The sequence below is a fragment of the Otolemur garnettii genome, unplaced genomic scaffold, assembly GCF_000181295.1.
Source record: "Otolemur garnettii isolate 467f Iridium unplaced genomic scaffold, OtoGar3 scaffold00245, whole genome shotgun sequence".
Lineage (NCBI taxonomy): Eukaryota > Metazoa > Chordata > Mammalia > Primates > Galagidae > Otolemur > Otolemur garnettii.
The window spans coordinates 1,719,455-1,732,020 of record NW_003852640.1 but is presented as its reverse complement, the minus strand read 5'-3'; the positions used below and the strand labels follow the sequence as shown (position 1 = coordinate 1,732,020).

The 12,566-nt window shown below is 57.6% G+C and overlaps 1 protein-coding gene across 2 annotated transcripts; it reads left to right on the top strand.

Annotated features, from left to right (window-relative positions):
* The first annotated feature begins 3,743 nt into the window (after positions 1-3,743).
* On the top strand, positions 3,744-7,832 carry LY6E (lymphocyte antigen 6 family member E). 2 transcript variants are annotated; one of them, XM_003802351.3, is made up of 4 exons: positions 3,744-3,845; positions 5,678-5,783; positions 6,144-6,263; positions 6,390-7,832. In XM_003802351.3, exons 2-4 carry the CDS (start codon positions 5,732-5,734, stop codon positions 6,608-6,610), a joined length of 393 nt encoding a protein of 130 aa, XP_003802399.1. In that variant the 5' UTR covers positions 3,744-3,845; positions 5,678-5,731; the 3' UTR covers positions 6,611-7,832. The 2 variants fall into 2 exon arrangements, with proteins under 2 accessions (XP_003802399.1, XP_012668492.1); XM_012813038.2 differs by having other exon boundaries at positions 3,752-3,845; positions 5,675-5,783.
* Positions 7,833-12,566: the final 4,734 nt, after the last annotated feature.

The window sequence follows — 12,566 nt, the reverse complement described above, 5'->3', positions numbered from 1 at the left end:
CCCAGGAGCTTCTAGAAACTCAAGGGGAGGCCTCCTGCAGGGGCCTCCTGGGAGCAGACAACCATGTGAGGGGCCCAAGGCCACTGGTGAGTTTGAAACTAGTAATCACAGCTCAGCACCTATGGCTCAAGTAGCTAAGGTGCCAGCCACATACACCTAAGGTGGTGGGTTCGAATCCAGCCTTGGGCCCGCCAAACAACAATGATGGCTACAACCAAAAAATAGCCGGGTGTGTGATGGGCGCCTGTGGTCCCAGCTACTTGGGAGGCAGAGGCAGGAGACTCGCTTGAGCCCAGGAGTTGGGGGTTGCTGTGAGCTGTGATGCCATGGCACTCTACCCAGGGGAACAGCTTGAGACTCTGTCTCAGGAAAAAAAAGAAAAGAAAAGAAAAGAAAAGAAAAAGAAACTAGTAATCACAAGATGTGAGAGGGCTGCAGGGGCTGAGTGGGGCACCTCGGCAGGCAGGATGAGGCCAGAACAGAGGGGAGCCCGTGGCACAGATCAGATCAGAAGGTCTTTTTGTGCATTAGGGTAGAAGGTGTCAGGAAGCAGGCCCAGTGGAGTTAATGGTGGACATTTATTAAAATATCTGCAGCAGGTGGAGGATAGCCATGAGTTAGGAGGAAAAAATAGCAACAGCCATGAGTTAGGGGAAAGGGCCTCTTTTAAAGGGATTCAGGGTGCAGCTCAGGAGGTGGTGGGAGTCAGCCACAGCTCAGTATCTCAGGATGTTCCTGGGGATCAAAGGTCATTTGCTGGAGGTCTTGTAAAAGGTTCAGGATTATCTGCAGGAAGGACCGTTTCAAAGGAAGCAAAAAAACAAGGACAGTTCCATTCTCTGCTTAATGAATGTGCAGACCCAGCCTGGAAGGAGCAACCCAGGACTTCAGCCTCGACTGTCCCTGGTCTGGGCAGTGGGGTGGCTGAGTTGACAGGAAGGGAAGAGAGCACCGGCCAGTCAGAGGAGGCGCCTACTGAGAAGTGGGCGCCTACTGAGAAGTGGACCCCTACTGAGAAGTTGGGGGTAAAGGAGGGAAGGTGAGTGTATCCGCCATGGCTGGGGGCCATTATGGAGACTCTCTGGCATCAGTCCAGATCCCAGGGAATGTGCACTGGCTGGCAACCCTGGCTATGCAAGGCCCCTGGGGAAGGCCCTCCTTTCAGAAAAATAGACCTCAAGGTGACATCCAGGGGCCCTGTAAGCCCAGCTGGCTAATCCAACCCCACATGCATGGCTCCCCACCTGACCCACCTCCAGGACTGACCCCACAGGCTCCACCACATGGCTCGCCCTAAGTTTGGGTATAACAGCAGTCGGCCCTCCCCCAAAGATAGGTCAGTGTGGGGGGGGGGGATGCAAAAACAATAAAAAATGTTTTCTGTCTCTTTAAAACTCCCCCCCCCCCTTTAAGAACTAAAACCTGCATTCCTGTCTCAGGCCAGTGGTCAGGAAGGGCAACGGATGTTTTTTGTTCTTTGTGCTACAGGTCCTGGCAGGTGGGAGAGGCAGGAGGCCAGGAAGTCACAGCTTCCTATCCCCTTTGGCCAGAGATGGGACAACTAGAATCATTAACTGTAGCTGAAGAACAACAGCCTGGAACTCAGGGCCCTCCCTTTAAAAGCTGGGTGTATCTGTTGATGTTTGGTGGGGATGGGATTTTGACAGGGGTCTCCATCCTTAGCTGTCAGGTAACATGAGTCCAGTGGTCAGTCTGCAGCAGTGACCATGGAGACGTGCTGCGAGCCCAACATCCAGAATCACAAGGGCCCCCTCCAGGTGAGCTTGTGCTCTGAATCAAAGGGCCTTGTCTTGAATGGGGCAAAGCCCACCCCTGCTCAATGGGCGCTAGACAGGAGCCAGGTGGCCCTAGGTGCTGGGTGCACAGGAAGCCCCAGCCACCTGGTGGTGGCACCCTGAGCAAGCAGCAGATACAAAGCTGACAGGAAACCCTGAGACAGAGAGGGGATGGAAACCCTCACATTCCATTCAAGGCCGGGCTGAGGGGCCCCATGGAAGCTGGGAGAGCTTTTAAGCTCTGCCATTCAGGACTAACCCAAAGTTCATGTGAAGTACAAGAACCAAGGATGGACAGGAGGACACAGCCTCACCAAGCCAGACACACCTGTCCCCCACGATGAGACCCAGAAGCGGAAGCAGAGCACCAAGGACCCAGCACAGGACAGCCCGGGCCACACCTGCTAGATGTCTCCTGCCCCTGGGCACAGCTGGGGCTCAGTCCCAAAGCTATGGAACCCCAACTGAAGGATGTCACCACACCCTGTCAGGGACATCTAGTGACACATACAGAGCTCAAGCTTCAGCCTCTACAGTACATTCACACACTGCACACACAAGTGCCCACACACACTCACACCACAGTGGATGCACCCCAGACCTATTCCTCTGCCCCAGCTTCATCCAGGGCACCCACTCCCCAGTTCCCTCCCTCTCCCTGTGTACAGTTAAGAAGCCCTTTCCCTGCCTCCCCCCCAACACCCCCCAGGGCTGAGTATTGGCAGGCACCAAGGCTCCTGACAGGACGCGCACTGTGTGCATTGTGGCCCTGGAGGACACGCAGGTGTCAGAGACCCAATGTGCCACAACTGCCCAGGAAGGGCTCTGCAGGGCAGTCAGGAGAAGAGGGACTGCCAGCCCTCCCAGCCCTGCCCCCTGATGCAGGGACAGGAGAGAACAGCAGGTACTCTGCAAACCTCTGGTGGGGGCAGGGGAAGGCACTCTGGGTGCACCAGGGAACAGAGCAGCTGGAAGGCATTCAGGAAAGGTCAGGGTGAGAACTGGGGCTTCATTCTAAGAGGGGCTTCCATGGCGGTGGGGTGGGCAGGTCAGACTGACTTTGTACAAGAACGTCCGTGCCTGCTGAGTGCTCTTGGGTCCCCCCAAGGTGAGGGTCCTGGCTGAGGATTGGAGGGATGCTCAGGAGGCTCCAGAGCTCAAGGGGAAGGCGGGGTCTAGCCCCACCCAGCTCTCCTGGCCAGACCTGGGTCATGGGAGCCACAGAAGCCAGAACCCACACCTCCAACCTCCCAATCCTCGCTCCATCTCCCCACCCTAGGTGTGGGATAGCCAAGAAACTGCTCAGTCTGGAAAGGAGATGGAGACCAGAAGATCTCAGGAAGCCCCAGTTTGAGTATGTGCGGAGTATGGCACCCCTGGTCCTCGCTCCCACACCCTGCCCTGCAGAAGTGATTTCCAGACTGCTCCGTCGCCCCCTATGTGCTCAGCCCCCAAACACGTGTGGGTCTCCGTGGGAGCATCACCTGCCCTGTGCCACCGCACCCCTGACCAGAACGAGGTGTTTGCAGTGACTGCTTCAGTGACCTAGTCTCCTATCCAACCTCACTAGGTCGGTCCCGCGATGTCATCACCCTTGAGAGAACAGGAAGGACCGGCCAAGCGCACAGCAGGGCCACGTGGAAGAACCCAGGCTTGCCTGAGGCGCCACTTCGCTGGGGGGCTGGGGGAGACCTCTCAGCCCCTCTTTGGGCTTTGGCCTCCTCATTGTCACAGGGAGTGCGGGCCGGTGACCGGAAAGCCCAGAGCGAGCTGGCTGACGCGGAGTGCAGGTCAGAGTCTGGGGATGGAGGAGCCTGCGCCGCGGGGAAGGGCCAGGCTTTTTGGAATCCGCACCGGAGCGTAGGGCTCCTGGGACCCCTGAGCCAGCCCGCGGGAACGCCCCCGACTCCACCCCAGGTCCCGCCCCGCGCCCGCCCCCGCCATCGGCCCAGCGCGCGGCCTGCCTGGGAGTAGCCGACTTCGTCGCCAGCCGGAGAGCTCGAGGACTAGGCAGCTCCGCGAGGCCGCTGGCGCTTGGGTTCACTGGCGGTGAGTCCTCGGGGCCGGGGCCTGGGGCGTCCTCGCAGCTGGCGGGGACGCGCCGCGACAGGACAAGCTGCGCTGCGGTGCGCGCGCGTTCCCCGGCCCAGCCCGCGCGGCGGATGGCACCCTACGGGGGAGGGGAGAAGAGCACAGGCTGAGGAGCAGGAGAGAGGCTGCAGGAGGCTGGGGTCCGGGGCTGCGGGCGGGCACGTCCCCGGGGACCTGAGACTCCGCTCCCATCCCCCCAGAGATCTGGAACAGCAGCGAGCGGAGACCACTGCCAGGCGCCCTCCCGGGTGGCCCAGGGCTGCACAGCCACGGGGACCCATCACCCGACTCTAGACATCCCTCACTCCCCAGCGTGGGACTGGGGGAGGACGGCATTTTTTAACTTGAGGAGGGGCGCGGGATCTTGGGGAAGCTCTTGGCAGGAAGGGGAGAATTAACTGCCCTAGTAGGTCACCCAGGCGGGCTGGAACCTGCCCCAAGGAAGAGGGTGGAAGCTCTTTGTTCCTGCATTGACGGTGAACAAGTGTGTGCAAGTGAGGGGCGTGGGAGCCCAGGCCTCCCGAGGTAGCCCACCTGGTCCCTTCCCATCCCTGGAGACCAGGAGAGGCTCCGACCTTTCTTGCTGGCTGGGCAGCTCCTGTGAGCCTGGGACCCAGGTGGCACTGTCCCCACCACCTACTGACTCCCTTTACCCATCAGAGAGCATCAGACAGCCCTTCCCGGCTTTTCTAACTGCCCTTGCACTCCAGGGGGTGCACAACTCCATCTGGCAGCCTGCTTGGTTGGGAGGCGCGGGTGGACAGGTGGCAGTGCCAGCTGGACCTGTTTGTGTCCCTGCATACCAAGGCCTCCTTGGAGATAGCTCAGGGTTCCTCCACACCAAAACCTCACTTGATGGAGGAGGAAATGGAGATTCCTTTCTCCTTGGGCTGCCTAGAGGTGGGGAGAGGTCCCAGCTGAGCTCCACGCTGTTCTTAGCCATCTGGGGCCCCTGTTCTCAGAACGCTGTCAGCCCAGGTCAGGGGCCTGGCCTCTTGCTCTCCCCTTCAGGGTCTTTGCCAGCCCTTCCCAAGATGTATCTCTCACTGGCATTCTCCTCCCTCACCTCAGTGGCCCGAGTGCTCCCCAGGGCCAGGGTTGTCCCTGGCAGCAGGCTTCCCTGACAGTCTGCCACACAAGGTAGGGAGCCAGAGCATCCACTGGCTATTCTCCAGGTTCTTTCCCTACCTAGTGCCTGGGCTCCTGCCTGAGAAGGGGTCTGGCTGCAGCTCACCCAGGAGCAGACCCCACGACTCCCTGGTGAGCCTCACCTCACCTGTGCCCCTTCCTATAGCCGGGACTAGGAGCCTACTTCCCAGCCACAGATGGTGGGTACAGCAGATGGCCTAGCAATGTTGTCTTTAGAACTGAAGGAGTGGGTAGGCTTCCTCCTGAGTCATGCCCAGGCACTGCCCCCGGGTCTCCACATTGAGGGAGCTGTCTGGGCACAGAGCTGGCCCGGGGAAAGTCCTGGGTACAGATTAACAACATCATTTCTGAGCTCCATTCAGCACCTCCAGCACCATGCCAGGCCCACTCTCTTTGCCCTTTTTCTGTGTGACTCTGAGAACTGGCCAGCTCCCTGTCTGGCCTCTAGTGCCCGCAGGCTTAGGGGGCACCAAGTGAAAGGAAAGAAGCCCCCAACTTCAAAGTAGTGTGGCTAGTCTGCGCCTGTTCCACCCCCACATCTCCATTTACAGAGTGGGGGTATGTGGCCCTTGAGAAGAGCAAAGCCCTGGGCATGGGGTGGGCAACCTGGCCCTCTGACCAGCTCTGTCTTTCCATAGCAGGACAGGCTTCTTTGGCTTTGGAGCCCCTAGACGGTGACATCTGTCCCCTCCAGAATGAAGGTCTTCTTGGCGGTGCTGTTGGCTGGTCTTCTGGGTATGGAGCGAGGTAAGATGGACTCCCTCTCCCTTTCTCCTTGAGCAGATGCCCCAGAGGTCCTTCCAGACCAGCTCCCATGTGAACTTCCTGGTCTCTCTCCCCATAATCATTTGCTTGGCTGTTCCCCCTGGAGGTCTCAATCCTGGCCCAGCCACACTGTCATCATCCTGTGTTTGGGTGTCAGCTGAGCTGTTCCATGGCCAGGGTCTGGTGTCATCATCTTGCCTTGGGCTCCAGCCCAGGGCCTAAGCATGCAATAGTTTCTCAATAAATGTCCGCAAACAATTGGGTTTAAGTGCCAGGGTCAGGCCTGGGAGGGGATACTGGAGACTTCCCCAGGCATGACACAGGTGTGGCTTCTACCGGCAGCCCACTCGCTGGTGTGCTTCTCCTGCACAAATCAGAACAGCAACTGGTACTGCCTGAAGCCGACCGTCTGCTCCGATGCAGACAACTACTGTGTGACCGTGTCCGCTGCTGCTGGCATTGGTGAGTTTTAAAGGGGGGATCTCAGAGCCTGCCATCTGCCTGGCCACCTCCCCAGCCACAGCCAGGCACCTCCCCTGTCTGCTGCAGCCAAGATGTCTCCCCTCACAAACTTGTTTTCCTGCACAGGGAACGTCGTGGACTTTGGCTACACCCTGAACAAGGGCTGCTCCCCAATATGCCCTGGCCCAAGTGTCAACCTTGGCGTGGCATCCGTGGGTACCCGCTGCTGCCAGAGCTTCCTGTGCAATTTCAGCGCAGCTGACGGTGGGCTTCGGGCCAGCACCACCCTGCTGGGCCTTGGGCTGCTGCTCAGCCTTTTACCAGCTCTGCTGCGGCCTGGCCCCTGACCACTCAGACCCTGTGCCCCCACCCCCAGCTCAGGAAGGAAAGCCCAGAACCCCCCAACCCCCTTACTGCACCTGGAAGTGCCCCCTCAGCCCCAGAGTCAGGCCCACTACCTACACCTGTTCCAGCCCCTGCCCAAGTGGGGCCAACTGCCCTCAATTCAGGGTCAGGGGTGTGATCTCCAGGGGCCCAGGAAAGGGGAGGATCCCCCTGGAGTTTTAGGGTGCTGGGAGGTCAGAATTAAGTCCTGTGGACATATAGGAAGGGACACCTAAGCCCCAGGCCCTGGTGGCCCCAGGCTGGCCATACCACATAGGATGCCTGAGAATGTGGGAGGCTGTGGTCCTGGGCTTTGCAGGGGTGAGTGTGGCTCTTTGGGGGAGGGAAGATGGGAGCAGCCTGCAGAACCCACAGATCCCCTTTGCTGTCTTTGCTGTGCCCACACCCCACATAGCCTCTGCCAGGCAGGGTTGCCTTCTGATCTGGGCCCCCACCCTTAAATCCATCCACCCTGCCTACCCCTTGCACCCTCACTGGAGCCCTTCTGCTGCTTTGGTGCCTCAAATAAACACATGTGCCCCCCTTGTTTTGGGTGTGGCTGACCCCTGCCTGGGAGGCCCCTCCCAGCAGGGTCCTAGTTGGGAAGGGAGGAGCAGAGAGCCCAGATTCCAGGGCCTGGGGGTCCTCTGTGGCACAGCCCCAAACCCAGGCCCACTTGGGGCACTGGGAGAGGAGGAGAAGAGGCCCCCAGCCCCAGCCAACTGCTCACCAGGCATGGAAGGAAATCTCACTGTGGTTTCTGCACTTTCTCCTCCCCAGGCTGGATGGGTCAGAGAGTTCAGCCTCCCCCAGGGGCTGGAGGAGAGAAAGTAGGGAGTCCTCTAGCCCAGAACTGGCAGGAGGGGACACCCATGGGACAAGAAGCACCCTGGGTGCTAGAACCTGGTGACGGGGTACCTGGGCAAGCTGGAGTGAAGGAGGCCAGGATCAGAGTTCTGGAGATCCGTGGGGATTGGGAGGCAGGTGTGTGGCCCTGTCGCATGCAGGGCCTGTGGGAGGAGCAGGGGCCCTCACACAGGACGGGTGGACACTCCCTAGCCTGTCCAATCCCAGATCTGGCAGGCCTGCTGCTGCCCAGGCCAGTGGTCTACAGTTGGGGGGTTGGGGGGTGTGCTGTGCTTCTGGCTGCTGAGAAAACAAGAATGAAGGAGCTTGTGAAATAGGCTCTTGGTCTGGTGTCTCTGTGGGTATCAGTTCATTTGTTTCGCCAACATTCTGAACATTCCCAAGTCCCAGGGATGGTGAGAGGGAACCAGGCAGGGTCTTCACAAGCTGGCCAGTGGCTGTGCTATATGTCAGGGTCCAACAGGGTGGGGGCTCAGAATACCAGCCCCACAAGCTAACCACAGTTGGGCCTGTCTCCTGGGGTCCCTCTGAAGCATGTGAATGAGTGTTATTGCCAACCAAAGGGGATGTGACAAGGACTCAACCAGGCACAGCTGAGGCACCTGGTGGGCAGTGGGATCCCTGACACAGCATCTGGGCCTAGCGAGGAGGCTCTCTCTGGGCTGTTCACTCAACACGAATTGGCCAGAGGGACAGTGACCAGCAAGCCCTCGTGGGATGGGGAGAGGAAGTGGAACCCAAAGATGTAGCTGGGAATTTGGATTCGAGCCACATGGGGTGTAAGCCGTCCCAGGAATTTCTGTAACAAATTCTACCTTCCTGGCACATTCTTCTCCTTTCCAGGTGACTTTATTTGTTATTTCTCTTCACTTCTCACCGAGAAACCAGTGTGGCTATTCCCCTTCTGCAGAAGGAGAAACGGGATCAGAGTTAAAGCCCCTTTTCCCTCCTGGGTCTGTGACCCTCAGGCAGGTGCCTTCCCTCTGCTCTAGAGGCTGGAGGGCAGAGTCCTTTCAGGCCTGAGGCCAGAGGCAGCCCTGACCTCCAGTGGTGGGAAGTGATTCTGCCTGGTCCCTGCTGCCCTTCCCTGGGTGGGGAGAGGGCGGGTGTTTCCCAGAAAAGGAGGAGCCTGGGGTAGGGAAGGAACCCAGGGCACTAAGTTTCCATTTCCTATAGCCTGGGGGAGTAGAGGGAGGAGGAAGAGCAACCCTTCTCAGGCCCTGCAGCTGGGACTTGCCAGCCCCACCCAGCATGTACCTCCCCCTGTGTTTCTCTGCGGGCTGATCCAGCTGCCCCTTCCCAGCATCTACCCACAGTGTGGGTGGCCAGTCCTGGTGCTAGACCCTGCAGGCCTCCCAGGAGCTGCTGTGGGCTCCTGAGGAAGCCCCTGGTGGGCAGGCCCAGGCAGGGACTGCGCCCCTTCTCCAGATCCACAGGATCTGCCCCTTGACGCCCTCATCCCTGTCCCTGCTGTGACTTCCAGGGGTCCCCAGCCTGAGGGTTCCCTTCCTCAGGTCCCCTGGAAACCGGGTGTGTCCACAGCCTGCCTGGGCCTGTGGTGGCCCAGCTTCCCAGGTCTTCTCAGTTCTCCTCTGGGTCTGCCCAGGGCTGGGGAATCCATGTGTCTTCCCCTTTCCTCACTGCCAAGGCCCCACACAGCAAGTCCTCCTGGGGAGACCAAGTCCTAAGTGCAGAAACCTCTCAGGCTGCTCCAGGACTGGTTTTTGTACAATCTTGGCTAGAAGATAACCCTATGGGCTGCCTGGAAAGGGGACCCTTCTCTGAGCCCCACCCTGGAAATTTTGCTTGGGTCCCTCGAAGGCCACAGGCTTGACCCCCACAATTATAACCTCTGATATGAGCCAGGTAGCAGGTGGGAGGGGCTGGGTGTATCCCTCTGGGCCTCTAGTGCCACAGCCCATGGGGAAGAAAGTCAGAGTTATCAGCAAGGGACATGGCCATTGGTGTGTGTTCCTCAGGCACTCAGAAGTGGGGGCAACAGACCCCCAGCATCAGGAGGTCTATGCCATGTTCATGCAAGCCCCATCCTTGTTCCCATCACCTCTGCCCCGACCCCACACACCAGGTTTCACCCGCAGCACCTGGCCTTGGTGAGATCAGTAAGGGTAGGAGTGTAGTGGGATGGGTGGGGCCTTTGGACCTGTGCTCCCCAGTTTTTAACAAGGAACCTGGGTTGGTTGTGTAATGGTATCAGAAAGCTAAACCCCTTGTCATCCCATGAGGAGAGCTAAGAGGCAGAAATCTTTCTTTCTTGACCCTACTCTGCTACAGAAGGAGGAAGTGACTCTCAGCAGGACCTCCCACCCCACATCCTCTCTCCACCCATGACCCCAGGAGTGGCCCCTGACTCCTGGGGCCTGCAGCTCCCTGTCAGGACTCCTGGAGCTTTCTCTGTCCTGGGCTCAGACTGTGAGCAGGGCAAGACCACAGTAAGGAAAGCAGGGGGTGGAGGACACCAAACTGGAAATTTTATTCACTGGCTCATGAAGAAGAGGGTCTGGGTTCTGGAGCCTCTGAGTTTCAGTTTCTTAGTGCTCAGGGGTTAGTTTTAGTTTCCTGGTGCTCAGGATATAGAAAGCAGGAGGAAAGAGGCACTAAGAGACTCATAAGTCCTGCCCTGGGCCCAGCACCCCTGCTGAGGAAGTTTCCATTTCTTGCTGAGCCCACTGAAGCAGGCCACTGTGCAGGGGGGGCCTGGGAGGGCCAGGCAGGGGCAGCGAGTGACCTCCAGCACTGAGACCCTGGGCCAGGGGGTTCCTGCATGTAGGGAGTGTGACAGGGTGGGGTAACACTGGTGTGCCCTCAGGGAGGCCCAGACAGAGACTCAGGTGACAGTCCTCCACATGGCCTGTGCCTCCTAGTCAGTGCCCTGCCCATCCCCCTACACACAGTCCCACACTGGGCGCTCCAGGGAGGATCAGAATATTTGTGGATGGAATTTCTTTCTCTAGCGGGTTCTTGATCTCAGAGATTGAAAGAATGAACCCACAGACTGCACAGATCAGTGACATGACAGGGTATGGAAGGAATGAAGGGCGACAGAGCCTCTGGCAACAGAGAGGGGAGACCCAACTGGGAAGTTTGTAAACACGGAGGTCTTGGGAGTAGAACATCACACTGGCCAGATGCTGGCAGATGGAAAACATCTTCCCAGTGTTGCTTAGAGAATGAGCTAAGCTATTAACTACTGAAATTCCGACCCTCTGGCTCAGGGCAAAGCCGCAGGGAGTGTGCTCTCCACTCCAGAAGTGGCGAAGCTTATAGGAAATACTGGCCAGGCTGCTTTTCTCCGATCCTGCTTGTGTTCTGAGAGTGCGTTTTAAAAAAGAAAGTCCGTTTGCTCAGGTCTAGAAAACAGGGGGCTCAGGGGTTAGTTTCAGTCCAGCACCGAATGGGGGAACCCTGTACCAAGAAGGTAGGAAATGGGCCAGGTGGGCCACCCCACATGTGCCGGGGTGACCACAGACTCCCCCCAGGGACAGGGCAGAGTGAGGGTCATCTAGGACAGGGGTATAGGAACCTTGAAAAGAAGACAAAGAGGGTGGAGCTGATGAGGGAAGGTCATGTCCCTGGGGGCTGGTCCCCTCCCTGAAGTGAAATAAGCACTGGACTCCTGCATTCCAGGGCCTGGCCACGAAGCCCCTGCTTGCAGCTGCTTCCACCCAGGCAGGGTGTGAGGACAGAGCTGGGGCAGAGACCTCACGCTGACTCAGGGCAGGCCCAAGCCTGTACTGTCCTGACTGCCTGCCAGACACCACCCAGCTCAGGACAGTCAGACCTGGAGGGACAGGGCCAGCAGGCTGCATGGCAAGCTTGGACACCTTGCTCTGGTGTCCCTTGTTTAAATGGCCTGTCCATGGTCCGGATGATGGCCGGGATGGACACAATACCACCAAGTAATAGGGGAGCTAAGATGCTGCTAAGGAGGTCAAGGTTGGTAATGTTGCATTTTTAATCTTTAAATATATTTTTGCCCCTGACCCTCAATAAGAAATGCATCTCACATGGCAGTCAGAGCACACGCATCCCGGAGAGGTCTGTATTTCGTGTGCATGTCTGTGTATAACTGCAGTGAAGTTTCACAAACAACAATTATCCTCGGGGTACGAGATGCGCTCCCTCAGTCTTGGCTTTATTTGAGAAAGTATAGGTGGGGTCCCAGAGGGCTCTCACTTCCTCTAAGGCAAACAGTTCCCCCGCTAAAAACACACAAGTGCATCCTTCACACTTTCTCACCTCCTGACCACAATTCCCCCTCCTGGGAAGATCAGCCTCCCCCAGGGAGAAATCTCAGGCCGGGCCTTCCCACGCAGGCAGCAGAGGGACCTGTGGAGAATCCATCTGATGGATTCCTCCTTTCCATGCCCTGATTCATACTCAAAAATAGAGAAAGTAGGCCGAGAGCCGTGGCTCACGCCTGCGATCACAACACTCAGAGACTAAGGTGGGAGTGAAAGCGTGCTGGAACTTTTTAAACCCTGGGTTCTCAGCGAGGTCAGATGCAGAATTGAAAGACACACCACCAACAAACAAGTAACACTCCAACAGGGCACCCGGGATAGGCCCCAACGAGGCGGGGTGCCACCCTGTAGGCTGCCGGTACCTTTCGAGACACACTGGGGGCTACCTAGGCCAGAGTCTCTCAACTGGAGCCTCTTTCTGAGCCCACAGAACAACCAGGAAGAAATAGAAGACGCGCTACATTAAGACACTCAGAGTTTATTGAAAGACAAAAGCTTGACACAGTTTAACCGCAGAGGGGTGGCGGAAGCCGCTCACTACTTTTTGAACACACTTTTACTTCTTATGTATCCTATAAGTTACACCTATGTTTAACTTCTATCATAACATTCGCACTTAACTTTTACTTTATATTTTAATTATTTTTTGGAGAGGGTGGTCAGTGCTGGTGCCATCTAACCTGTGGTTCGTCTCCATTCTTAGATCTAAGTCCTTTTCTTTATTGAAATACAAGGAGTTTTTTGCTTGTCAGCACTAAATCTTGTGCTGTAACTTTTTTTTTTTTTTTTT

Excerpts from the sequence above, each read along its gene's own strand:
- LY6E (XM_003802351.3), top strand. The coding sequence starts at position 5,732 with ATGAAGGTCTTCTTGGCGGTGCTGTTGGCTGGTCTTCTGGGTATGGAG. Across the intron at positions 5,784-6,143 it reads TCTTCTGGGTATGGAGCGAG|CCCACTCGCTGGTGTGCTTC; the intron begins GTAAGATGGACT and ends TTCTACCGGCAG. Across the intron at positions 6,264-6,389 it reads GTCCGCTGCTGCTGGCATTG|GGAACGTCGTGGACTTTGGC; the intron begins GTGAGTTTTAAA and ends TTTCCTGCACAG.